This window comes from Struthio camelus, chromosome 4, assembly GCF_040807025.1.
Source record: "Struthio camelus isolate bStrCam1 chromosome 4, bStrCam1.hap1, whole genome shotgun sequence".
Taxonomy (NCBI): Eukaryota; Metazoa; Chordata; class Aves; order Struthioniformes; family Struthionidae; genus Struthio; species Struthio camelus.
The window spans coordinates 66,652,538-66,679,557 of NC_090945.1; the positions used below are offsets into that span (position 1 = coordinate 66,652,538).

The 27,020-nt window shown below is 35.6% G+C and overlaps 1 protein-coding gene across 3 annotated transcripts in view; it reads right to left on the reverse strand.

Moving 5' to 3' along the window:
* The window catches only part of TBC1D19 (TBC1 domain family member 19), a 54,500-nt gene that overhangs the window by 21,331 nt on the left and 6,149 nt on the right, over positions 1 to 27,020 (reverse strand). For 2 of the 3 annotated variants that reach the window (XR_011141082.1, XM_068943234.1), the window contains exons 2-11: positions 23,612 to 23,684; positions 22,116 to 22,161; positions 20,246 to 20,321; positions 13,117 to 13,191; positions 12,076 to 12,139; positions 11,131 to 11,177; positions 6,129 to 6,239; positions 5,130 to 5,202; positions 4,284 to 4,322; positions 2,107 to 2,219 (exon numbers count right to left, since the gene is read on the reverse strand). Coding sequence is in view for 2 of the 3 variants with exons in the window: in XM_068943234.1 (XP_068799335.1) it covers positions 2,107 to 2,219; positions 4,284 to 4,322; positions 5,130 to 5,202; positions 6,129 to 6,239; positions 11,131 to 11,177; positions 12,076 to 12,139; positions 13,117 to 13,191; positions 20,246 to 20,321; positions 22,116 to 22,161; positions 23,612 to 23,684 (717 nt within the window). In the remaining variant the exon portion in view is untranslated. Of the gene's footprint in view, positions 1 to 2,106; positions 2,220 to 4,283; positions 4,323 to 5,129; positions 5,203 to 6,128; positions 6,240 to 11,130; positions 11,178 to 12,075; positions 12,140 to 13,116; positions 13,192 to 20,245; positions 20,322 to 22,115; positions 22,162 to 23,611; positions 23,685 to 26,124; positions 26,382 to 27,020 lie in introns of those variants that run through there. The other variant, XM_009673442.2, reaches the window with a different exon arrangement.

Here is a 27,020-nt window from a genome sequence, read left to right on the forward strand (position 1 = left end):
CACAAGGCGGTAACAAACTTTCAGTTCTGCATCATTTCACCCATCCTTATTTATCACTTTTCCTTGAGGCTATCATTTACCATTTACTAGCCACTTAGTTCTCTTCAGAGTTCTTCCACTATGACCACAATACTGTCTCTCAAACAAATCCCTGCATACAGTCTACTAAGCTCAATCTCAAGGCTCCAGACCTTGTTGAATGTCTCCTAATGGCTAACAACTACTCTACTAAATCTGAGAATATTGTATCCATATATAGCTTATTTTAGTTCTTCCTCTACAGTCTATGAGCATCATTTGCTATGTATGTAGAAAGTTATCACAAGGTAAAATATGATAGCTAGAGTGTATTAGCTACTTTGCCATAAACGTTCACATGCATCCTTACAATAAATTAGAGCTGAATTACCATTTACTATAGAGTAAGAATACACACATGATCAGCTATAATGGATCAGCTAATTTACTGTTCTCCAGCTTATCTAACAGTAAATTAAGTTACTACCCCCACAGCAGAGACTAACCTTTTGAGAACGTCTAAAGTCTTCACACTTAATGCATACCATAAACAAACATTAAAAACAACTATAAATTAAACTTTTAAAGGAAGTAACAGTATGGCTGACAAATACATTAACAGATGAATGTAACTTTTTGTTGCTCTTTAGAAAAAAGGTGTTCATGTGAATTTCAGGAACCGGGTTTTTAATAAATCACAAGAGCTTCATGCTTTACATAAATACAGAATGAAACATTTTTTTGATTTTTCTGACTGTTGTCTTGATATTGAGTCATCAAAACAGAATACTGGACCTTTATATTCAATTTTTTCACTTTCTACATTAGGACAAAAATGCTCTTAGGAGATGTAACATTTAACAAAATATTTCAATATTTAAAATAAATAGATATAAACAGATGCTGTGAAAACAACAAAATGAATTCCACACCTCTAATCTTCTAGCTGTGGTAAAAACTTCTAAAATTCACACTGTCATCAATAATTTAGAAGAATTTAAAATAACTGAAAAGAATTTAAATCAAGCATTGAGCATCTCAGGTAAGATTTATAATATTTCATTATTATTTCAACAACCGCTTCTCCTACAGAGAATTTACAACATTGTTTACAATAAATAAAAGCCCATTCTGTTTCTTCAAGAAGCAATAAGCTAATTAATTGAGACCAAGTAATTTTATCAAATACTTCTCTTAGCATGACCGCTCCTTAGGTAAGCTGCCAGGGAACAAGATCAACGTTTCTTTTTAAGGCAAAGAACTTAGAACTATAAGAACTAAGAACTACTGTAATATGTAGTAATCAGCAAACGCCTCAGTAGTACAAGAAAATGACTACATCATCAACAGACACAAAATACTATAAAATTTTCATGTTTATGTGCAAATGTATGCATGTTATTTCTTTTATTGCAATAAAAGCCTTGTATTAAAGCATTCACAATCCCACAAGGATTCAAATAAGGATTTAACTTTCTATGGTATGAATAAAGCAGGTATATTGACTATAGCATGTCTTTTTATACTGCAAAAGATTTCAGTGTTGAGGACTTAAGAAAAACATAAGATACTATGAAAAAACACTGCTGTACAAAGGGCTACGAAAACGGTCCACATCTTACTAGTTCCTATTTACGTCTTTTTAACCATACGTTTGCAGACTATGTACAATAACATAAAAATCAGTTTACAAGATACGTATATGCATATGATGACAGGTTAAAAAAGGCAGGAAAGTTATAGCAAGTCTTGTTAGAAAACTTAGGACTCCAGGACTTTTCTCTTGACCCCTTCTGAAAAAGTCAGCATCATAAAGGAAACTATCAGGAGCTAGTTGGCTGATTAGATCAAGTGAGTAAGCTTTGTTCTACAGTCCGTTATTCATGTATCTATTTAAAAATCAGGGAAGAGCCTAAAAGACTTCAGCATAGCACTGAGGTTTTTTACATGCACACATGTATGTTTTTTTCTTGTAAAATGTATATCAGTAGAGTACTTCTATTTTGGAAAAAGATCACTAGAAAATATGTGTCTGTATGTTTGTGCTTTCACTTAGCCATTATGTTTTAATCTCATTTTGCTCCTTACCTCTGGCTGATTCGAAATGTTCAGAATGAGGGCCCACAGATCAGCTCGGAGCGCTGTCGGGCATCCCTGACGAACATACTGTTGAGCCGCAGCACTATCTTGCTCTGCTAAAACTGTAAGAAATAAAGCAGGTAATGAACTGATGTCATTTAATACTACCAAAGCTTATCAAACTATCAAGTCATTTATTCTTTTTACAAAGTTCTGAAAACTGAGATACCCTCCACAGCCTATGCCAAATCTGTACTAAAAGTACCTCCACTCTGTTCCACACCAGAAAAAAAGTTCTGCAGCCAACATTCCCATTTATTTCAAATGGATATTTATCTACTAGACTAGTGTAAAAAAAATTAGAGGAACAAAAGACTATATCATTAACAAATAACCCTACTTCACTGGAATTTATTGCACCCCTTTTATTCTGTTTTTCCAAACCTAGATTAGTTTATTGCAGTTTTTTATGTGCAAACAATGGTTTGGCAAGATTTATTTATTTATTTATGGCAGTGTTTGTTAAACAGAGAGAATTCAGACATATATTTGACAAATAAAATGTATACATGCAGGCATCAAGGAAGCAAGAGAGAAAGATTAGTAATTTAACTATTTGACAGATAGTTGGAGTGCAATTTAGCCTTACACACCTGTATGGTAACGATTTAGGAACAGAGCATACAATCTGGTTTACTCTGCTATAAGCATTAACTAATGGGAAAATATCTAAAAATGTCTAGTTTTCACAATGTAATGCTGAAGTAGCTCCCAGGGAAACAAGGCATTTGATGCTAACAAGCAAGGCTGTACTACTTTCTATCATAAAAACACTTAGTATGTACCTTTTATAGACAGGTAGTAAGTTGAGCAAGCAGCTGTACAGATATAAAATACTCCTTTGTTTTACAGCTATGACTACCCGGAACATGGCTTCTACCAGTACTACCTAAATAATGCGCATATTTTTTTCCAGAGTAGTCTCTCATTTTACATAGCAGATCGCCACTTTGTTTTTTTGTGCCTCCTCCATTCTTACATTAACTATCTGAATATCTTCACTGATCACTGTGGGCAAGAATTTTCCATTTTGGAGTATACTGTCATGTTTTTCCATTCTTGGTGTACATACTCTCAAGGTTAAAGACGTCTTTTTTCCTCAGGTTTTGCTTTCCTTCAGACAGGAAGACAAAAAGCTAATGCTTTGCTGTTGCTAGGCTTCCCTAGATGGGTCATTGGTGGGAAGTTATACACTCCTCTGCTGTTACGGTCTCATCTTGAATACAATAATGTGCATACTTTAAAAAAGATTATTACATTCCTTACTTAAATCTATAAAGTTAAAAGGATCTTTAGGAACTCCAGTCCAGTAAAAGTGTTCTCATTGACGTTATGTGATCAGCTGTACCTGGATTAGGCAACAGAAGATGAGGAATGGAAGAACCACCACAGAAACAAAAGTAAGAAAGAAAGGTCAGCACCCCGTAAGCACAACAGCCCAAAGGGATGGAGGACCTTCGGGAAGCTATTCTTTCTTCATGGTGATGATGTTTAGCAGGAATCACAACCGTCAGTAAGGAGCGAATATTGATGGCTTTCAAACATACTTTTCTATGTTTTCCCTACAAGCAAATTTGGGCTAATGAATGATTATTTCTTTTTCCTTTTGCGGATAATTTCTCAACCTACAGAAAAACGTAGAATTTGTTTAGAAAAGAGTGTATGCAGAGACAAATCAGTGAATTTTCCATGGTGGCTAAGTACTGCAACATTTATCAAGCTCTGCATTTGCAAATAACCGTCAAGAAGAATCTGTTAGGATGCACAGCTGTAAAACCCATTACACTAACAAGAATTGTGTTTGCAGAGAAGGGAGTACAGAGTCTTTTTATTTTAAAAAGAAATTCAGTAATGGCATAGGTTAAGTTATCATCAAGAAGTTATGTGTCTGTGCTTCCTGTTGTTTTTTCAGTGAATCACCTGTGGAGCTATTTATCCGGTACCTACTGGCAGACGGTAAATGCTTGCTCTTCTGCCTTTGTCTCAATTACAATGGTGTTATCCATTATGCTTTGTCTTAGTCCATGTAAATTACTGAAATACTAAAGCTATATGTAATTGAAATCTAAAATTACTAAATGTATTCCTAATTTCTCAGTTTATTACAGATGAAAATAGATCCATACCTTTTTGCCCAATACGCACATGTTCATTTTCAAAGAACTCTAAAAAATATAGAAATAGAAATTAAATATAAAAATTAAAAAGTGGGTTTTTTTATATTTTCACTGCATGTCACAACTCTCAGCTCATTCTTACTGCTAACATTACTAAAAATTAACTTACATCAATGTTCTTTTTCAAGAAATAAGAAGAAATAACACTAAAGAATTTATTCTTGTCTGAAGGATACAAGTATGAAAGTAGGAATACACAGCAAGAACCAGGACTTTCAAATTAGGCCACTTTCCATTAAAAAAATATATGTATATATCAGTTGATACTATAGTGTTTTTGTTTTTATACCCTGTAAGACTTGTTTTTACAGAAATACTAGTTGCATACAAAAAAAACACCCCAGCAATTATGCATTATATAAGATACTGAATATTAATATATGCATATTTTCGTCAATCTTTTCTTAAAGATAGTCATTAAAAAGATGTTTGGATATAAGCCCATCTGTGAAAATGGTGTCACACTGCAGGGTCAACTTAACATTTGTTGATATTTTCTATATTTGCAGAGACAGTCATTTTTGTCTTCTATACTTGATCCTGAAGTGTAAAAACACCTGAAATGAACATATTTTCAACTTAATTTGATGATTTTTGATCTTTTTCACATCCAACCCTTCACATTTGCAACATCATCCAGTATGTGCTATATTTTATGAAGTTGCAATAGTTGCAACAACAGAACAAAGATTTATGGTTTATTACGGAAAAAGACACAAATTACTTGATAATTGCACAGTACTCTACTCATTAGTGTTTTATTTAAATAAATGAAGCACAGCATTTTTAGCTAACCAGGAGGTACTTGTGCTGAATCATCAATACCCAACTGTCCTGTGTTTAAGTCTAGCTCACTGAAGTCTTCTTTCTGAAAAGAAACAAAACCATAAAAAGCAATTAACATTTTTTTAATTCTCTAAAATACTATAAATTTCTTCTGAAAGAGTAAGTGTAAATATTTTCTAAACCAAATATAAGTTCTTCTAAAAACATATATGGGCAATCTGAGCTCAGATTTTTAGAAAAAGAATCTTACACCAATCCTTATTCTCATTCAATTATAGGCCACAATTTTCAAGTCAAGTGTGAGCTACACCTCGTTGTAATTATAAATGAAAGACCAGGCTATAGCCTTCTAATTCTCCGCTGTTTTCCAACCCAGGTGCAAGTTGCCCTGCTACTATAAAATCCTCAAGAACCTTATCAGTGGACCATTAAGAATAGCTCTCCTATTCCCCGGTGATAAATACTGGTACCCAAGCATTTCCTTTCATTTATAGCCTAGCAGTGAAGGGATTTAAACTGAATTTAAGGGGAAAAAAAGAAATCAAATATTAACTGATTGTCAGGTTATTGATTTTGTGCAATATAAAATAAACTGTAGAATTAACATTATTATTCATTCATTAAGTATAAATGAAACTTAAGAGCTCTGTAAGATTAACAAGAGATTTTATATACAGAAGTTTGTATTTTATAGAGATAAATTACTTATAGCTGTTATTTCACATAAAAAAATGCATAAGTGAAGAAAATGTGCAGCAATATATTTTTTGGCACAAACTGACAGCCAACTGTGTGGCACAAAACAAAAACTTTCCTCCTGGCAGATAATTTACTCTTTATATTTTATTTTTCATTAAAAATATCTTTTCAAAAGTCTTTTCTTTGCTCTGTATTTTAACTTCTGACCACTGCATTTTCATACTGATTTTGATTTTTAAAAGGAGAAACTTATCTCCATATTAATAGTCTCTACTAACCTATGTTAGGTACTAAGAAAAAACTACTTACCAATTCTGGAATATCTTTAACTTTTAAAGGAACCTGAATTAGCCCCAGATGATTCCTGAAACTTGGCTGTTCTCCATTTTCATAATTTGGGTTTCGAAGATTCATCAGTACCTTAAAAATGGTAGCTCTGTCATTCCTTGCATATATTCAGAAATTTACATTTAGAACTGTTCTTAACACCAACAGTATTGCAAACTGTATGTTAGGCATAAAATCCTTTCGTGTAACCACCATATACAGGTCCAAATTATCAAATTTTATGTCCACTTTTTCAAAGCAAAAAAGGAACCAGATTTTCAGGAAGCAAACATATTCTACTTTGAAAAGTAAACTTGAATTATGAAATTTAAAAGCACAAATCTTTTTTGACATATAAGATTAAGTGCTGCCTACATTGAAATGTCTTAACTAAAACTAGCTTCTGAACACCAAGAGTATATTTCTGATGGCTACAAATTCTAGCATATTCTTCAGCATCACTTTTTTTCTGAAAGAATTTTTATCCAAGTTCTTATACTGGCAATCCTATGTAGCACTGAGTTAAACTACTACGTCATTTGCTACTAAAATCATTTCTTACCAAATAACAATGCCCCAGAATATATTTTTTCATTTAAGTAAAAAACAATAACACACGGAAAATCAAAAACTAACAATAAAATTTAAGAGACAAGGAACCATAACTTCAAGATACGTAACTGAGATACATAAAGGAATTTACTGTCTCTTAGATACTCTTATTCTATGGCTATAGATTTTCACATTATAATGTAAAGCTAACATGGATTCTTTCTAATATTAGTTTCCAGATCTTATGAAATTCTTTTACAATATCCTATCTCTACTATTCTCAGTCTTGTAAATATTCTAATACCATATAAACTCACTGTCAAACTTGTAAATTAAAAGATTAATGTAAGAAATTGCAAACTCTGGAAAGAAAAGAGTATAAAAAGAATGCAACTTTGAGGGTCACTGGATAAGGGTAAAATGAAGATGAATCTGTTTACAGATGCAAGATTAAATATACAACTTGGCTGTTACTATAGTGATGGAAAACAGAATAAATCAAAAATTTCAGATATTATTATAACTACACAGGAGTAACTCTTTGGAAATGTAGTTAAATGGATAGACAGTTTACTGATGAATTCAGAATTGCATTCACAATTTATAACCATGAAATGATTTATCCTTAAGAGAAGTCAGAAATACAATAAATCTCCTCTAGCACTACAAAAGATATTCCACTAAACTTGTAGTAGATCACATCTAAATGTTACAGTACACTAATTGTGATTGATGATTCAGTATCAGACTTCTAAATTTTATTTTGTAAATTAGGAGATGGTCTTAGCTCTATAATTCTACACTGTTATCATGTTCTAGACAGATCTGCTTCCTGTAAAACTACCACGGTATACAGATACTGACTTTTAAAATTTTATTTGCAATTTCATTTTAATTCAAAACTTCCTACTGTGTCATCATTACATTTCCTGTAATTAATAATTTTTATTGTCCAACAAATTCTAGGCATAACTAGTAAAGCTACTTCTATTTTAAGACACTGTGCTTAAATCATGTAAAATGACAATACTGTCATTTCTGATTTTAAAGATTCAGCAATCATATAACTTCATTTTTCAATGGTTCTGGTCACAGACAAAAATCCCCAAAATGCCATACCCTTGTTTCATATTTGATTTTGCATAATCTAAAACGTCTATTGCAAATAGATCTATTTTCGAGCACCTATATATCAGCTTCATGTATTGCAATTTATCAGCTTAATATAAGGCAATTTAAAAGGAATTATGAAATAAATTAGAGAATTGCTTTTAAGAAAGAAAAGTTAGCTCCAAACTGAATATTCATCAGAGAAAGAGAAGTCTATCACGTGTACAATCTAAAATTGCAGTTAAAAAAAAGAGTAAATAGCATTTTGTTTTGTGAATAAAACATGGGAGTTATAAGAGGAACCATGCTAAATTTTACTTGCTATAAAGGACAACAAAACTGCCTTAAATACCATCATATACATGCTAGACATGTATTAATCTGTTACAACATTATAGATTTTGAGGTAAAAAGTAAAAGCTCAGCAGATCCCCTTTCATTTGGCCACCTGTAATTGTCTGATTTATCTCGTTATTCGATAAATATATTGACCTTCTGCTATGGATGTGTCCATACTGGCAATTTAGTTAGAATAGGAGTGCACCTTTAAAGGGCACCTCTGGATCTTTCCCAGTTACCATGCTTCAATTAACACCACAGAACTGTCTCTCTTGGCTTAAACCAACTAAGATGCACCCCACAGCACACTTGATGCACTCTGATCATTAACAGGTACTCAGCCCAAGGGACCAGGCTAAACCTAATGTAAGGTAAAACCCTCTAAATGTCTGGGTCATCAGCACCAACACCTTCTTTCACTCTACAGATCCACGTCAACCCGCACTGCTACCTGCAAACGTAAACATAGCTCCTCTTTTTTGAGGGGCTATTTTTCTACCATTGTTTTTCTACTTTTGCTCAACAAGAATTGGAGCAGTTAAAACGTTTAAGAATGCCTTTATTTATTCTGCCAAAGGTAAAGCACACAAGTGGTTAAAAAGTTATCTTAGCATATCATTAGATTTAGTAACAGCTTATTTTTTAGAGATCCTTCGAGATCATCCATAAGCAGATTCATAGAGCGAATATATATACAGGTGTCAAGTATTTTTAGCCTTTTCTCACTCTTTTAGTCCTTTCTACAGAATACGTTGGCAAACAACTGTTCATTTGACTTCAGAGTCACACTCATGAAAGACATCACCCTTAACTAATAATCCAATCAGGCCAGGGGCTCTTAAAAAGAGGAAAGACTGCGACTAAGCAGAGGAAGCAACAGGAACGAGAGAGGGAACTTTTCTCTACTATTTGTAACTTGCAACATAGCAAGTGCAGGGGAATTGCACGCGTAGGCCTCAGGGACTGTTTTAGGGCTCTAGCAGTGCTAACAACTTCATCACAGTGTAAATGTGCATATGGACAATTACTTACAAAGAAAAAATCGAAGATACTGAAAATCCTTTGTATCAGCATTCTATGATATTATTCCATGTGCAATGATCTCCGTCATATCAGTCTGGCTTTTTTTAGACTAATAGTAACTTGTATTGCTAACCAATCTGCCTAAGACCTACCAATCACAGAATCGTTTAGGTTGGAAGGGACCTCTGGAGATCATCTAGTCCAACCTCTCTGCTCCAACAGGGTCCTCTAGAGCATATTTCCCAGGATTGCATCCAGGCGGGTTTTGAATATCTCTAGGGAAGGAGACTCCACTACCTCTCGGGGCAACCTGGTCCAATGCTCTGCCACCCTCACAGTGAAGAAGTTTTTCCTCATGCGCAGACAGACCTTCCTGTGGTTCAGTTTGTGCCTGTTACCTCTTGTCCTGTCCCTGGGCACCACTGAGAAGAGTCTTGCCCTATCCTCTTGACACCGTCCCTTCAGATACTTGTACACATTTATGAGATCGCCTCTCAGTCTTCTCTTCTCCAGGCTAAACAGGCCCAGCTCTCTCAGCCTTTCTTCAGAGGAGAGATGCTCCAGTCCCCTCATCATCTTGGTAGCCCTCCGCTGGACTCTCTCCAGGAGTGCCATGTCTCTCTTGTACTGGGGAGCCCACAATTGGACACAGTACTCCAGGCGAGGCCTCCCCACGGCTGAGGAGAGGGTGAGCATCACCTCCCTCCACCTGCTGGCAACGCTTTGCCTAATGCACCCCAGGATACCATTGGCCTTCTTGGCCACAAGGGCACACTGCTGGCTCATGCTTAAATTGTTGTCCACCAGCACTCCCAGGTCCTTCTCGGCAGAGCTCCTTTCCAGCAGGTCAGTCCCCAGCCTGTACTGGTGCGTGGGGTTATTTCTCCCCAGGTGCAGGACCTTGCACTTGCCTTGGTTGAACTTCAGGAGGTTCCTCTCCGCCCAGCTCTCCAGCCTGTCCAGGTCCCCCTGAATGGCAGCACAGCCTTCTGGTGTGTCAGCCACTCCCCCCAGTTTAGTATCATCAGCAAACTTGCTGAGGGTGCACTCTGTGCCTTCCTCCAGGTCATTGAGGAATACATTGAACAAGACTGGACCCAGGACTGACCCCTGGGGGACACCGCTAGCTCCAGGCCTCCAACTAGACTCCGCACCACTGACCACAACCCTCGGAGCTCGGCCATCCAGCCAGTTCTCAAGCCACCTCACCGTCCACTCATCTAGCCCACACTTCCTGAGTTTACCTAGGAGGATGTGATGGGAGGCAGTGTCAAAAGCCTTGCTGAAGTCCAGGGAGACAACATCCACTGCTCTCCCCTCCTCTACCCAGCCAGGCATTCCATCACAGAAGGCTATCAGATTGGTCCAGCATGATTTCCCTTTGGTGAATCCATGCTGACTACTCCGGATCACCTTCTTGTCCTCCACATGCTTAGTGAGGACCTCCAGGAGGAGCTGCTCCATCACCTTTCCAGGGATGGAGGGGAGGCTGACAGGCCTGGAGTTCCCTGGCTCCTCCTTCTTGCCCTTCTGGAAGACTGGCGTGACATTGGCTTTCTTCCAGGCCTCAGGCACCTCTCCTGATCTCCAGGACCTTTCCAAGATGGTGGAGAGTGGCCTAGTGATAACATCCGCCAGCTCCCTCAGCACTCGTGGGTGCATCCCGTCAGGGCCCATGGATCCGTGGATGTCCAGTTTGGACAAAAGATCTCTCACCTGGTCCTCCTCCACCAAGGGAGAGTCTTCCTTTCTCCAGCCTTCCTCTCTTGTCCCCAGGGTCTGGAATTCCTGAGGACTGGCCTTAGCAGTGAAGGCAACATTCAATAACTCTGCCTTCTCTGTATCCTTTGGTACCAGGGCACCTGCCCCATTCAGCAGTGGGCCCACAAATTATTCTTTCCACTTCACATAAATAACGAATGCAAGTCAATGGCTGGGTCATTGTTTCATGAACACTTACCTCAAGAAAATCTTTAGGTGCATAAACAGGCCGGAAAAGACTTAGATCTGAAATAAGATTTCAATAATGCTAAGTTAAAATTAAAATAGATGGGGGAAAAAACATGCAATTTTACCGTATCTGTGAGACCATTTAGCAATCTGAATAATATATTACTGCAAAGATTAAAATAGCATCATTGCAGATATCATGGACACAACCAGCACACATTCTCCAAGGTTATGCTACTGTTAGTCAGTGTCTCAGTTTTCTAAAACATACATATTTAACTGAACAGTAGTCACAGGAAGCTTTTTATTTATGCCACGGAAGTCTTTAGATTGAACCATTCATAGTGATATGATATTCAAAAGATGTTTTTTTAATAGGGTATGCTGTTTGTTGAATTAAACATACTACAGTCAAATAAAAAAATGGGGAATAGTCATAGACAGTCCATAACTAGTATTGGCCATCTCTTAGGTCGTACTGAGCAGGATACAAATCATTACCTTTGCAAAGTCATTTATCTTGAAGAACCTGGATATTAAACAGCTGTGTTATAGCCTGTTCTCTCAAAGCATAATACGACTATTCTGTGTGTTATTTTTATTTTTTGTCAACAAAATGGCTGAGCTTAACTTTCTGTAGTTCTGAATATTTTCTTTCAGTTAGCCTGATTTCATAAAAATAGGAGTTGTGTACCAGCTGTATAAATTAATAAAGCACTGGAATGACGAGTATCATACCATAACCTCCCAGTGAAGATTCAGTTAGAACAATAACTTTAAAAAAAAGTAACAAGACTGATATTTACTTATGCACAATGAAACACTACAAATTAGAAAAAAAGATTGACATCAGCTTTCCTTAAAGCCATTACATTAATCTTTGACTGTTATTTATAAGATGTGCATGCTATTTTTTTGTGTATAAAATAAGGCACATAAGTTTAGTTAACCTTACCTGGCTCATCGGTTCCCATTTCATTCCATTTATTAAGTAGTTCTTTCTGTTCGCTTACGGGCCTCTGAAAGGCACAAGAAAGCAACTCTTCTATTTTAACTGAACAAGTAAAAACGTGCCTGTTTCAAATACATAAATGAATACAAGCCTTTTTAAAAGAGATTGCACTAGCAACACAAACATATTTGCTTACAAATTATCCCTAGCCTGAAGATATATTCTCTCTACTACAGAAAGTCCAAGTAAGGGATACAATTCAAGGAAAAAAGCAAGCCATTAGTATTATATATTTACTAATGAAATTTTAGGCTATTTACTAGTCAGTTTCATATTACTGAGGCTTTACTGCTTATTCCCTACAGCTTTTGGATTTTATCATCAAATTCATCTCTATGGCACAGTCATGAAAGGCAGACACAGATGTATCCTTTATCTCCTAAAATAAACCATGCTACCTATCATACAACAGAAGAAAGATAAAGAACAAAATATTCTAACACTGCTCCGCAAGTCTGGGATCTTTCTTTATTCATTTCGAGAGGGTTTAATTATAAACCAATCTGGAACGAATGCAAAAAAAAAAAAAAACAGTAATGATATATCAATATCGTTCTCTCCTAAAATGTCAGTTCAGCTGTAACCTCCAGCAAAGAAGGTATATCTATATTATGTACAGGTTATGCAACTAGAAGTTACATAGTTCAACCCACACAGAAAAACGCTCTAGTAAAAGCAATGAACGCAGCAAGTAACAAAGGCAGCAAGTAGCTCTCTGACTCGCTGCTCCACAGAGAGGCCAATTACTGCAAGAGCAGAGGAAGATCAACCTATACACTTCATCTTCTTCTGAGTTCAACAGACGCATACACTGCCACTATCCCTGAAAATTATGTACTAAAATAATTTGGATAACAGTCTTGCTGCTCTTGATAAACATGTGCAAAATGAACATACAGTACAAGTGTGCAAGACCAGGCTTAATTTCAAAAAAATGTCATTTTGGCAAGAGAAATAATATATAAAAAGCTAATAATACAATACCTTCTGTGCTAATGGGACACCAAGTTCTGTGCACATGCTATTTAGACTTTTTAGAATTCGCTTCTCCCAACTTCCCTGAAATATATATAAAAAAAGTTACATAGAATTGCTTGTTCCTCCAATATACCATATCCTAGGCACTGAGCAGGTTTTTTTAACTCATATGTAAGAAAGGATAACAAGAGTCAATGACTGACATCAGCAAAAAGATAAAGGAAATGCTTACATAGTTGTTTAAATGTATTTAATCATAAAACACAGTATTTCTCTATATCATGATCAAGAACCAGAAAAACAAGTTGTTCACATTCCAGATCTCCAAAAAGCATCCGTTTCACAATTACTGCTTAATGCTCAAGCCTCCTTACATATCAACATCCAGAAAATTTTTCAGGAGTAATAAACAATCCTAAGCCAGGCAATGAACTGTCTATAGGGATTGCCTCGTCCATTTTGTAACTTGAACAGAATGCAAGCAAGTCTTTCTGCTCAAAAGATATTCTAGACGGCACTGATTCTCAAAATTTAAAAAAAGTCAGCAAGTTGGTATTATGTAATGTTCAAAATTAGTTGTTCAAAATTAGTTCTTCTAAAACAGCATTCAGAATACAGTTCCCTCATCAAAGAGAAAAAGAGAAATAGCAAATACCTCCACAGCAAGTGAATAGCTTAAAAAACAACCACTACTGCACCAGGCTTCAAACATTCCATATGGCACCTGATCTAGGGATAATTCCTCTGAAGTAAATGCTAACTGGTATTACTCAGCTAACTAAAAATTTTGCTCCTATGATTACAGCAACACTGATGGGGTTTACATTTGATTTAATTTTCTGTGGATGATGAGTCAAGCCCCAATCAAACGAACGCAAAGACTCCAGTTCATTTAGTTTCATTTAGCTCTCTTCTATTTATTACTTGCAATTTGCTCTAGCCACAAATTCTGCAGTAGCTAGCTGTTGTCTAACCACATGCTCTTAAAGCTTAAAGTTCTGTCTGAAGGAGACTGCAGTTTATTAGACAAGCAGCAAATGAAGGGAAGGGCACATGTTCAAATGTTCTGCTTAAAAAAAAAATTACATCTTGTCTATAATTGCCTCATTTTAGCTTCCAATTAGAAAATCGTCTTACAATTTTTTCTGTCAAACAAAATATCTATCTGCCACAGGTAATTTCTCTCTCACAATCAAGTCATCCCTTTACCTTCTCTTGCATAAACAAAACAGACTCAATATTGACTTTAAGAAACATTTTCCAAACTAAAATAACTTTTATAATACTTTCATTTTACTGTATTACTGTATTCAAATGCTTTCCAAATGCTGTAGTTACACAACAACACGACACAAACTAGTTGTTGTCTATGGACAGTGAAACGTTTACAGCATTTGGAGTACTCAATTTTGTTCAGGATGGCGGTTTTGTTGCTGGAAGAAATGAGACGTGCAAGAGCACAAAGGGTACTAAGTCATACAAGATAAGAAAGTGAAACAAAGAAAGCACACAGAGGTGTTAGGAGTTTAAAACACAAAAGTGGAATCATCAAGATGAAATTAAAAAAAAAAAAGGAAAAAAGAAAAGAAAACCACTGACATGCCAAGATAGAAAAACTACAAAAGAAGAAGGAAGACAGCAGCTCAGCAACACTGAGGACCAGCTCATGGCACGGAGCGATGGAGGCTGATGCTTCTTGGTATGACCGACAACTGCCAGATCAGAGATTAACCTGAGTATTGTGTTGGGGGTGTAGCACATTAGTAATAAATAACTTCTGGATAGCCGTAAGTAGTGCTATAATCCAGCCTTCGAGAGCCTGCCCAGTAAAAGATGCCCAAATAAAAGCAACCTAAGGTCCCAAATTGCGGGTTACACCTCCCCAAAGAAGATCTCATCTCCTCTATGCAGCACCAGAGGATAGTGGAGCTCTCTGCAGTGATTAGAAACAGACTGCAGTATCCTGGACTGAAGTAAAACCTCAGGCACAGTTCAGAAAGTCATTTCATCAAAAGGGAACAATAAATTTTCTGTGATGATTTCTATTAACTTATGAAGAAATTTAACACTAAGAAAATACACTGTTGCATGGCTGCAATAATAACCTTCATAAAATACTGGTGTGTAAGGTAGTAATACAATTTGCAAACAATTTCAAACATCTCTGTTACAAATTAGATTTACCTTATGCTGTAGCAAAGTCAGCTGTAAACTTTCACTGCAGATAAAGAAACTAGGTGGGCAACAAATAAACTTAAGAGAAATAAGACAGAACTGCGTAAACTAGCTAGAATTGGTTAGAGTTTTCTCCATAATAATGAATCCTAAAATTCTTTCTTTTAAAAGACTAGATAAAAATGTGATTCTTTTGGAGTGCACCCAACTAAAATTACTCAGCAGGTAGAACTCAAGGAGTGTGGCCACAGATTCCATTGGGTACATTTTCTCTAATCAAAACCTGTAAATTTCAAAAAGAAAAGACAGCAAATATGTTAGCACTACTCTAGTCCTGACAGTCATGAAGGTTTTTTTTGACTACCAGAACTACACGCTGCTGGAATTTCTCTGACAACTAAAGGCACAACTTAATTTAGGCTGCAAGAAACCAATTCAATACATGATATAAAAGAGTTCTGAATATCCCCTGTTCCAACTTCTGTAACAAGAACAAGAAATTCCTTTAGGAATGAAATAAATTTTGTCAAATGTCTTTTGTCTTTAATACTTTTTTAAGAGGATACTATTTTCTTTATCAGCTATTCAAGAACTCAAATATATATTCTTGAAGAGAAAGAGGAACCAGAAAAAATGAATTAACTTTCAAAGGAGATGTTCTAAGCAGATCTTCTGCAGTCACAATGTTAGAATTTAAAATGCAGTTTTGTCATACTAATCTTTCTCAGAGTCCACCGGTCTGTTTCAAGTAATTTAGCTGCTTTTTGTTTTTAGGATTACTTATTTCTTCTGGGAGAAAGTAGGATATGGAGGGGAGCCTCTCTATCATATTTCAGAGAAAAAGTTCCTAGTATCCATGCTCTTATTGAAATCAGTTGCAATTTACTTCTAGTTTAAATAGGACTGGAGCATGCTCTAGCTCATCACCATAAACCTATAGATCAGAAGGCTTTTTTGATCATGTGTCTGTATAGCGTGTACAACACGCAAAATCTGGTCTCACCTGGGCAAAAAAAACCCTACAGAATATTAACAGCAAATATAGTAACGCACTTCAAGGCAATTTTTAAATCAAACCTGTTGTTTACATATTGACTCTCTTCAAGATGCAAGGCCTGAAAACAAGCAAAAAGCAAAACAGGAAAATTTATGCACTAGGAGAAAATTTATGCACATTTGCTTTAGCAAAGCTCCTTTTCAATAAGATCTTCACAGATTTGTCTAGAAGCATGGAAGTAAAAAAAAAAAATCAAGTGGAGCAAGGGATAAACAAGTTAAAATCCAGACAATTATGGCCTTCCGTTTTCCTGGAAGTCTGAAGCCTGCTGGCCACAAGAGGACAAGTTGTCCTTTCAGCTTGCTTTGGTTTTATGTAAGTGGCTGATGCTACTCATGTGGAAAACACCAATTTCCCCTTAAGATTTCCTGAAGACATACATTAGGATTCTAGTTTTTGTGAATGCACTCCAGTAATCTAGTTTTAAGAACAGCCATACCTTCAGGAAGGTGTACTGTATTGCAAAAGATTACTTAGAGTTATGTTCCTCACCATACAAATTTTGGATAAACCTGTTGTTTTTTCATTTGAGAGAGATTTGGAAATAATGGAATAAAACTTTAAGCCAGTAGAGTAGCTCAACTTCCTCTGAAGATGGCTAATTAGCTTCTGTAACTTAATGTTGCCTTGCTCTGGAAAGCAGCACCTTTCCACTCCTACTGTTAAAAGCAGCTGCTGGAGTCAAGCAGACCTACTCCAACGCAGAACTGGCTTCTCCTTCCCTGTTTTCTTGCCTCTTATTCTCTATAACTGGGGCATCATTTCCTATCCACCTACTTCCTGCTTAAGACGACTCGATTAACATTTCTCTCCTTGAAACATCAAGCTCCTGGCATATGGCTGAAAATAGGAAAAAAGGAACTGTATGTATTAAAACATAGTAGCTCAAATTTACAAATTATATATTATAGGAGTATCACAGTAAGAGCTTCTGTTAAGACCTATGGGGTTTGGCTTGTTGTGAACTTCATAAAATCCGCATATGACATATAAACACAGTCAAAAGACAGGTTCAGAGGAGGTGTTGTCAGACTGTGGAAACACTACTTAATATCTCTTTGGACTCAACTTCTTATTCGTCTCTAGCTCTTTTTATTCTTATTTTTACACTGCTCACTTCTTCATTGTTGTTTGCAGCAGGGTTCTCCTACATTTCCAAAGGCTTTTGCAGTGAAGTCATGCAGTGAAACAGTTAAAGAGGCAGTCTTTTCAGCTCCTCAAAATACAGATATGAAAAGAGTCAATACTGAAGTTTAATGGATTCCGAAAGCATTCCAATTCACGGCAGGCTCTGCTGGCCAGGTAAAGCAAATTAGCAAAGTTCACATTTTTTAATTCTAGAACCCAGCATTAACATTTCAGTCTTTATTAAAATTTTTAAGTTTTAAGTAATAACTCTGCTGTTCGACAAGGTAGAACGAGTTGAGCTATCTATCAAAAGTTGTAACTAGACTGAAGAGTAAAACAGCTCATAAAATACCAGAGATGTAAAACAATCTAATGCTTGAAAAAAGTGTCCTAAATATTACAGCCAACATTTTTTTAGGAAATAAAAAGACAGATGTGCTATTTTTCTGCCTAGAAATGGCCTAATAGATCACAGTTTACCCTCCGATTTATCTCAGCCTAAAACCATAAAAAGATCTCCAGTTACAGAACAAAATTAGAAAATATACTGTATGTTACATTAATATTCAAGGATATGTAAATATTAATAGCAGTATTTTTTCTATACTGGACAATACCACAACTACATGAATCACTGCTCTTCATTTTCATTAATGTTCCACCCTTTCCTAGGGAGTTGTTTTTCTTACACTGAAGACAGTACAGTTTATAAGGTCAGCCTGTCACCTAAGAATCAGAAAATGAAACCAATTTGAGGAGAAAAAGGGTTAATTATGAAAATTTTAATATCTACACTTGAAAAATACAGTTTTAATTATTGCTTTATTCAAAGTCATTCCAATAACTGATATTAAAATAAGATCGCTTACAGACAATATATCCCTTCTTTACAGAATTCTGAAGAAGAGTAAAATTAATTAAGATAGAAAAGGATAAAGAAAACGCCAACTTCTCCTTCACAATGGAAATAGTATCTTAAAGCATCTATACATAATAAAAATTAAACCCGCTATATACAAAAAACATTTTTTTAATCAGAAAAAATTGTGTTGATACCATCAAAACATTCTTTTCCAGCTGTGATGTTATGTTGGTAAAGGACAAATAAGGTTAAAAAAAATCTACTTACACACAAAACAAAAACGGTCTTCTACTGATAAAACATTAATTACATTTCTGATACCTAACAGAAATAAACTAACGACTTTTTCATTTTTACTTCATTCTGAAAATTTATTAGCAAACTGTATATTTGCATTTCAGCTGTTTCTAAATATTTTAAACAACAAAAAAAATCATGCTAACACTGACTTTGCAAACATTTTTAAAAACCGTTTATTGTTCCTTACTCAAAAACAGCAGCAAAATAAAACCGCGTTGTGATCAAACTGACCTGTTCACATTTGTTTTCTTATGTGCTCACTACCCACAGCAGCAAGTGTGACTCAGAAACAAGTCTCATACTGTATTTTTAGAAAATGTAATATTAATTCCCAAACCGGTGATTTTAACTATTTTGCAACCATCACCATTATCAAAACTTCCCTATGATAAGGACTAGTATTTCTTTATTGAAGAGTTGTATTTTGAGAAAGGATTTGAAAGGGGAGATGGATACATAATAGCCTTTGAAATAGGGCTATGAAACTTTGAAACTATTTAAGACAGGGCTTTTGCTATCCTTTCTAAATCAATTGGAAAACCTGTCTTTTCTACAGAGAGCTAAAGTATCAGACACAATAAGTACTGTGTACAATAAGTACACAATAAGTACACTTTTACAAAGTAATAATCAATGAAACTGGGCTAGACAAACAAACATATACACGCCTCTGTTTTTTACTGTAGTAAATTGATATGACTGATTATTTTGGGGCACCAAATTGTGGCGTTACGTTGCATATCATGGAAGAAAAAATGTTTAATACAATCTTTGTCGCCAAAGGCTAACGATTTACAATACAGGACAGCAAGAAAAGACATACTGGAATAAGCAACAATATGATTGAAAAAGTAACATAATTTGTTGAATAACTTGTGAAAGAATGCTGTAATATATTTCTAGGCACGACTGCCTTAAACACAATTTTATCCTGACCTCAGATATTCTGAGGAGAATGGTGACCGCATATTTTTGAAGCATTTTTCAAATTTTAATGTGAATTTTATTTATTTCAAATGGCATGTATTGGCAAAATAATAAATCCAACAAAGTAAAAATATTCTTTTTCCTAACATCAAAATCCTCCCTTAATCTTTTATAGCCATTTCTCTTTTTCTCCTACAATACTCCTTAAGCAGCTTAGCTCTAGACTTCTCATCTTCCTTTCACATTTTTAAATATTAAATATATCTTTTCTTCCTGAATACCCCTCTGCGTAGCCTGTCTTTCACTGCCAAACTGCCTGCCTGTATCTTTTCAAAATCATTTTTCATAAATGTAAGTGAAATGACCTATAGCTGTACTTTTTCCTCTTCCCAACAGAAACAAATTTTCCTCCTTTACACATTTCATTGTCTCTATTCTGCTATATTCACCTACTTGCCAATATATCCTACTGTAAACATTCTTCTTTCATGACTACAGAATTACTTTAACATTTTTAAATATATATAAAATGTCAAATATACGCATTTATATTAACATTGATGCACATACAATTACAAATCTGTTTTTTTCCTAATCTAGAAATAGTAATACAAGACTGTACAGACTAAATTTGTAATAGTATAACCAAAAATATAGTAAGAATTTTAAAATTGTTAACAACCAACCTGTGCTTTCCTCATATAAGCTAATGGCTCTTTCATGTGCTCAGGAGGTGCTGCAGGATGACAGGGTGAAGGAAACCTTAAAGAAAGTATACTATGTGTTAAAAGTTCAGATTTTTATTTTGCTCGTTTAGATTTTTATTTTGCTTATTTAATGCCTTATTTGTAAACCTAAGTGTTCATGAGAACACTAGTAAAAACACTGTGGATAACGGTGAAAGCTAAAATAAATATTATTTTTAAAGGTATTTTTTATCATCCTTTGCTATGGACACACACAATACAAAAACATGTAAGCCTATTAATAATATTTTTACAAGAGTTCTAGCTATATTAAAAATAATGAACCAATCAGTTATTTTAGAAGTGTATCATCTTAACATCATGTCATCTGTTTGACTCCCTCAAACTTTCAATATCCAGGAAACCACATTTTTTCAAGAGACAATTCACTTTTATTTTTTGAAGGACTTTATTTTAAAATCACTAGTGAACATGTAGATGTCTAAAGCCATTAGAATTTTGTGGTGTTGATCTAGGCCAATTTGAGTACGCATCCATAAATTACATTATGCCAAAACATAAAAGCTGGAACAAAACTTTTTTTTTTTTAGGCATAATTTATCCTCCATTAGTGTAAACTTCTTTCCAGCTAGTCATTGCCAAACATTTCATACAGCTTAATTTTACCCAACTCAAAAGGAAAGAAAACTTATGGAAGAGATTTTGTCATATTCAACCTTAATTTTCATTTTCTTACATATCAGTCAGTCCCTATCCTACGATTTTCCGGACACTCTCCTCCAGATTTCTCCCCATTTTTCACTGGTAATTCTTATTCTTGACACTAAATTGTTTCACAAGACCCTGTGTAAAATGGAACAGTACTAACAGATTTCAGTTATGCTGTTTCTTATCTACCCCATAATGTTCATGAAATCACGGTATTCCCAGGTACTTTCATTTTTTTCAAGGCTAAATTCATTATTGCTTGCAGCTTATTTTACTGAACTCAAAGAACATATGCATCGTTCTGAGGGACACGTAAAGATTCTTCTCTTGAAAGATGTGATCAAGATGAAACCTTAATATCTGTTAGGTCTGTAACTTTTCCTAATTTTCAAGTATTTTGCTGAATCAAGTCCCATATAGTATTGCAACACATCATTGTTCAAAACTAATAGCTTGTTTAAATAAGCAGAAATAGATTCGCATACACAATTCTTATTAGATTATTAAAATTTGGGGCTGTGCTTCCTGTTATCAAATTCACGTTTCTGCCTCCCCCGAGTATAAAGGAAACTTACAAATACACTTCCCACAAGTCTAATCGATAGGGCACTGAACAATAATGAAAAGCAAATTTGAGAAATTTAAGTGTGCTTTTGATCATATCTCACCAAGCAGGAACAATGATCTGTGAGTCTAGAAATCTAACATCTCAGTTTAAAGACCTAGTTTACTAAGTAGGTCTTTACTAATTTTTACAACAAATAGGTATGATGCTGCCATTAACATCTGAAAATAATTAAAATGCATTTACAATAAATACCTCAGCTACACAACAATTATAATATGACTGTTCACCTGTTTGGTATTACAACAACAAAGTAATTGTTAAAGTTGTTTTATAGAATCTGGTGATCTTTGTTTCATTAAGTCTTCAAAATACATTCAAATCCAATATTTCCACTAGGATGAAGAAGAAATAATGGCACTTTAAAAACAGAAATGGAGCAGGCACCCTTGGTATGACAGACACATTCAAGATCTTGCAGACAGTAGTAACACATCACACTCCTATATAAACACAGGAATCAAAAGTAAATCATGCAAATACAACTTATTTAATAGACATACTAAATAAACTTACACATTGAGTTCACTATAAACAGCATTCTGAAGCTTCTTTTCCCAACCTGTTAAAATACAAAAATCCAGCAGACAACTTTTACTGAACTAATACATTTTGAAATGGGTTACTTGGAACATGAAACAAAGGTTCTTTCAGAAGCACTAGTCTGCTGTCCTGTTTCAATTTATACTTACCTACTGGACAGACAGGAAGAGATGAAGAAAACTTAACCTAATTAAGGTAGGAAAAACTACATGTTGAGGTCTGTATACAGGCTGAATATCCTTTATTTCTCTCTACTGTTCAAATCATTACAAAACAGTTTTAGTTGTATTATATGCTATTTTTCAGAACCATCATATTACTAAAACCAGCCATAAATATTAATGCGCACAGCTTGTTTATGGTGATAATGAATCTTTGAGCACTTACCATCAAATATTGACATTTTAGAGTTACATAGCCTACAGCTTCCAACAGAAAATGGAAGCTTGACTAAAGACAAAATTTTCAGGAGTACCTCAATCACATAGAAGGCCAATTTCAATTTTAAAAGTGACTAAATTCCTGTATCATTCAGAAAATTCCAAAAAAAACCCCAGTATCTTACAAAGTGATAAAATCACTTCTTTACAAGCTATGTTTTTCCAAACGTTGCTAGTATCCAAGAACTTTTTCCCTATCCTGATTTAATAAAGTACACAGAAATATTATTTGCATGTATTTTGACAATGCCTCACGTAACTCAGAATTAACATAATTAATTCTGAGTTGAAGAAATAACAATTTAATGACATTTTAAAGTAGAGTTTTCACAACACACCTGAAGTACTAGCAATTTTTCTTCGTTGAGAGACCCACACACAATGAGGCATCTTGCTGAAAAAAGGATCAGGTCTCAATCAGGTGCTCAAACCTACAGTAAGTCTAATTATTTCATTCCACTAGATTTACGGGGCGCTGTAACCTATAATCTTTCTTCTGTGAAGCCCGTCCTTACATAAAAGGACAAGACAAACCATTAATCGAAACACAAGATAAGTCAGACACAGAACTATAAAATTGTGACAGTATTATAAAATGGTATCTTTCTTCTTCCTTTATCAAATGTGAAAGCCATTAAGGAAGTATTCTAGTGCTCTGACAGGATTATACTTAATAGTGCTGACCTAAAGTTGCATATGTGTACACTTAATTGTGGATAATTAATCATGCCATCTTTACATTAAAAATAACTACAATTTTTATCTTTAACTGATATTTTAAACATAATCAGAGGAAGGTGTCTGAGTTCACAAAGATTTTAAAATCTGTAAAACATGCACTAGAACACGTGCGCTCCATAATCTGGAATTACCGGATGTCTGCCTCTGCCTACTGCCAGTGACAGGATACTGAGCTGCGTGAACTACTGTTGTGACCACGTACACCACCTACGTTCTTAGAAATATCTATAATTATTCAGGAAAGCATCAATTCCTCCACAAACGTTACTGAAATGAAGTATTACAAACCTGAAGTCTTCAGAAAATCCTTAATGTCTTCTTTTAGTGATTCCAGCTTAATTTCTGGTTTGTGTAGGCTAACCTAATATGAAAAAAGAGTAAATAAATAAACAAATCTAGTTAATATAAATATTAATAAATAAGCAAAGTAAAATATTAACATTAAATATAACATTAAGGATAATGATATAACAACATATTTAAAATAGTGTAACAACAGTAATAATATAAATATTAATAAAAATAAACGAATAAGCATCAGGAAAACACTAAAAAGAAAGCTAACTTTGCATTTTAAGTTATGAAATAACAAATGTACATGCTTAATATTACATACATCAGCAAATTGTTCCATATTACCTTGGAGATAGTATCTGCAGCCAAAAAAAAACCATAGGTAACTTTTTCCTCACTAGATGTCATTGCTTTTATATCAGCGACAAAAGCTGTAAGTGAGGAACGGGGCGACGGAGTACCCACCCCGTGGCATATACGCTTAATATTCTGAGCAAGCACCCTGCATGCTCGGCACAAACACCAGACTCTTCGCATGTTAGGACCGGTCACACGGTACACAGATACATGATTAGAAGCCACGCACTGTATTGCACACAAAAGAATCAGACGGAAAACGTTCCGTAATTTCTCACTTAACCTCCTGCAGTTCACCTCTTTCAGATAAGAGGTGCCAACTGCACACTTCAAACCCACGCTGTGGGCCAAACACTCCACACTGCAGCAGCGATTGCCAGCTACAAACTGCCACGTGTAGGGAAATGTATTCGACACAGGCTTTACCATCCTCCCACGGCACTACCAAGTAGATGTTGCTGCAGCTTTTTCAACAACAGCAGCAGCTATATCATCTCCTTCGTCTTTTATAGCTAGACCAAAGGAGAAGACAAATGGACCCAAGAGGGCAGCAATCAGAAACTCAGGAGCTTTTGTGAAATGACTTGTATTACATTTTTTCCTAAACAAGAAGTGCTGCAATAGTTACCTAACACAAGAAGATGAAGCTAGAGTGCGGAAATAGTAACAGTCCTGGCTGTTAACTTGAAAACGACAGAGATCTGTGTGTGTAACGTACTCCCCAGCCATGCAAGCTCAAGGCAGATGTTAGAAGCATGAAAAGGGTATTTGCTGTGCTGCACAGCTTGCTAAAAGTGTCAGTCATTCATATTGCAGAATTTTAAGAAAAATTTGGCCTTTTCCACAGTTGAAAGGGGGAATGACCAACAGCAAGGGGGAAAGGGAGAAGGACCAATTAACAGCATCAGCGTTTCTCCTCTTATTTTAAGATGCCTTGCTGTTACAGGTAATAAGCGCTTTTATATTTGGTTTGTAGAATGCAATGGCAAAGTGACTGTGAGCATGCTTTTTGAGAAAGAAAGGCAGTCATGGGCATTAACTACAAGGTGTAGTGAGCTACACGATTCTTGTTTCAAATGACAACCACCTACCTATTCTGTTCAGCATAATTGTAAAAACAGGAGAAGGATCGTCACTAAAAGCACAGAGACAAATAAAGACTTGTTATGGGAGTTCTCAGCAGCTCACAAAATACCCTTGTAAACAACAGCCCCAAGGAGTATTTTATGAAGGATTCCTTTTGAATCTACTTTGATGGAAAGTCATGTGTCTGGTTTGGACTGACTTTTACGGTCTGTCAGGCTGAGCTGATTTTTTGTACTGCAAGGCACTGGTTTTGTACCCTCTTCTGTATGAATTTTAAATAAAGCAACATATGTCAAACTGGACAGATTATGCCTTTCTGTTCCTCAGAGGTAGGTTTTTTTTTTTTTTTGCATAGTTTTGTGAATTTTGAACTTTGTCTTTTGGGATATGTATGGCTAACTTTATTGCCAAGGTCCACGGGGTGTTCACCTGTGAAAAACGTGTTCCGTTAACCCTTTTTAGGAATGCAAAAAAACTCAAATACAACTCACTGACAGATGATGAATCTAGCCACAAGTGGGTTTATCGTCTTTGAATTCAAGTGACAACTTGAACTTTGACAAAAGCGCTGAGAGGAGAACAGTATTTTAATTCTCTGTTGTTCATAAGTTTGCAAAATTTGGGAGCTTTTGGCTCACTTAGGAAGGTCTGACACTCACAGTGACGACCCTTTTTTCTTGTGGCTTCCTGGAAATGCTGGGAATTGATATAGTTCAATACTGGGCCGCAGGTGACAAAGGAGGTCAGGCCGCACAGAAAGCTTCCTATTTCCACCACGCCAAAAGATACAACAGAGGACTGTCTTGTAAACTGCTGTTTCCAGCAGAACATGTTTCCTAGGCCGTAGTACCAAAAAAGCAGTGAAATTTCAGAATGCAGCAGCACGGGAGCCAAAAGGAAAGCAGGACCACGCTTTGGGGAGCGCATTCTCCAGGGATTATGTTAGTTCATCAGCTCCATCAATTACCTCCATATCTTTATAACCATTTCTTTAGCCAAGTTCTATTTCATTACTGCTAGCCCTGCTGCACCGCCAAATATTCCTATGCTAATCCTTTACTTACCACAACTTTTACTTCTTTGCCTCTGTGTTTCCTGTGTTCTTTTCCTTCTCTTGTCTGCAAAACCCTCTCCTTAGACAGATTTCTTTCTGCTCAGAAACATGAAAACTTCTCCCAAGTTTATGCTCCTTTCCAGATATGGGGCACTTCTGTCTCACTCTCTGTCCTTTTAGGATGCAATTCCCAAGGCTCTTTCCAATTTCCCAAGGACTCTTTCCACCTCTCCTTGTGCTCGCTTTAGGATTACAATGGATAGAAACCTACAGTGCCACAGAAACTATTATCAGTAAGAGCTGATTGCACAGAGCATACTCAGTTGCTGATCAGTTTTTTCAGATCAGAAATAGATCCCTGAAAGGTGAGAAGCTGGAAGAGGCTTCTCTGAAGTCCTGCTAGCGGTTGCAGCCAGTTCTAACACAAAAGAACATACCCTTCCTCTGTATAATATAACCAAAGAAGAAAATATTTATTTTAGTAGGCTAAAGAATATCCCTTAAGATTCACTTTGCCATAAGTTAACTGAATGGTCCCTCTTTCAAATTTGCAAGTGTTTTTACGGGCAACAAATCAGGGAGTCAAGAAGACAGCAGAGTGGACTTTTAATGTTCCAAAAACTACTAGAGCAGGTTTCCCCTCACACTTTGGTTCCCTCTTTGGACTAACGTTATCTGTGCTGTTGCTATGTTGCAAATAACATTAGGTATTTTGTCAGGGTTTGTGTGTTGTATACCACTGTGTACAGTGTACTGCCAAGGTATAATTTGCATTTTCATCCACTATGTTTTTTTTGGGAGAATGAAGAACATGTTGACAAAATTGTATTTATGTAAAAATCATTACTCCGATTTATATGGATAAAAATGTCTTGCTAAAGTTCTGTTGGGAAATAACACCTTGAT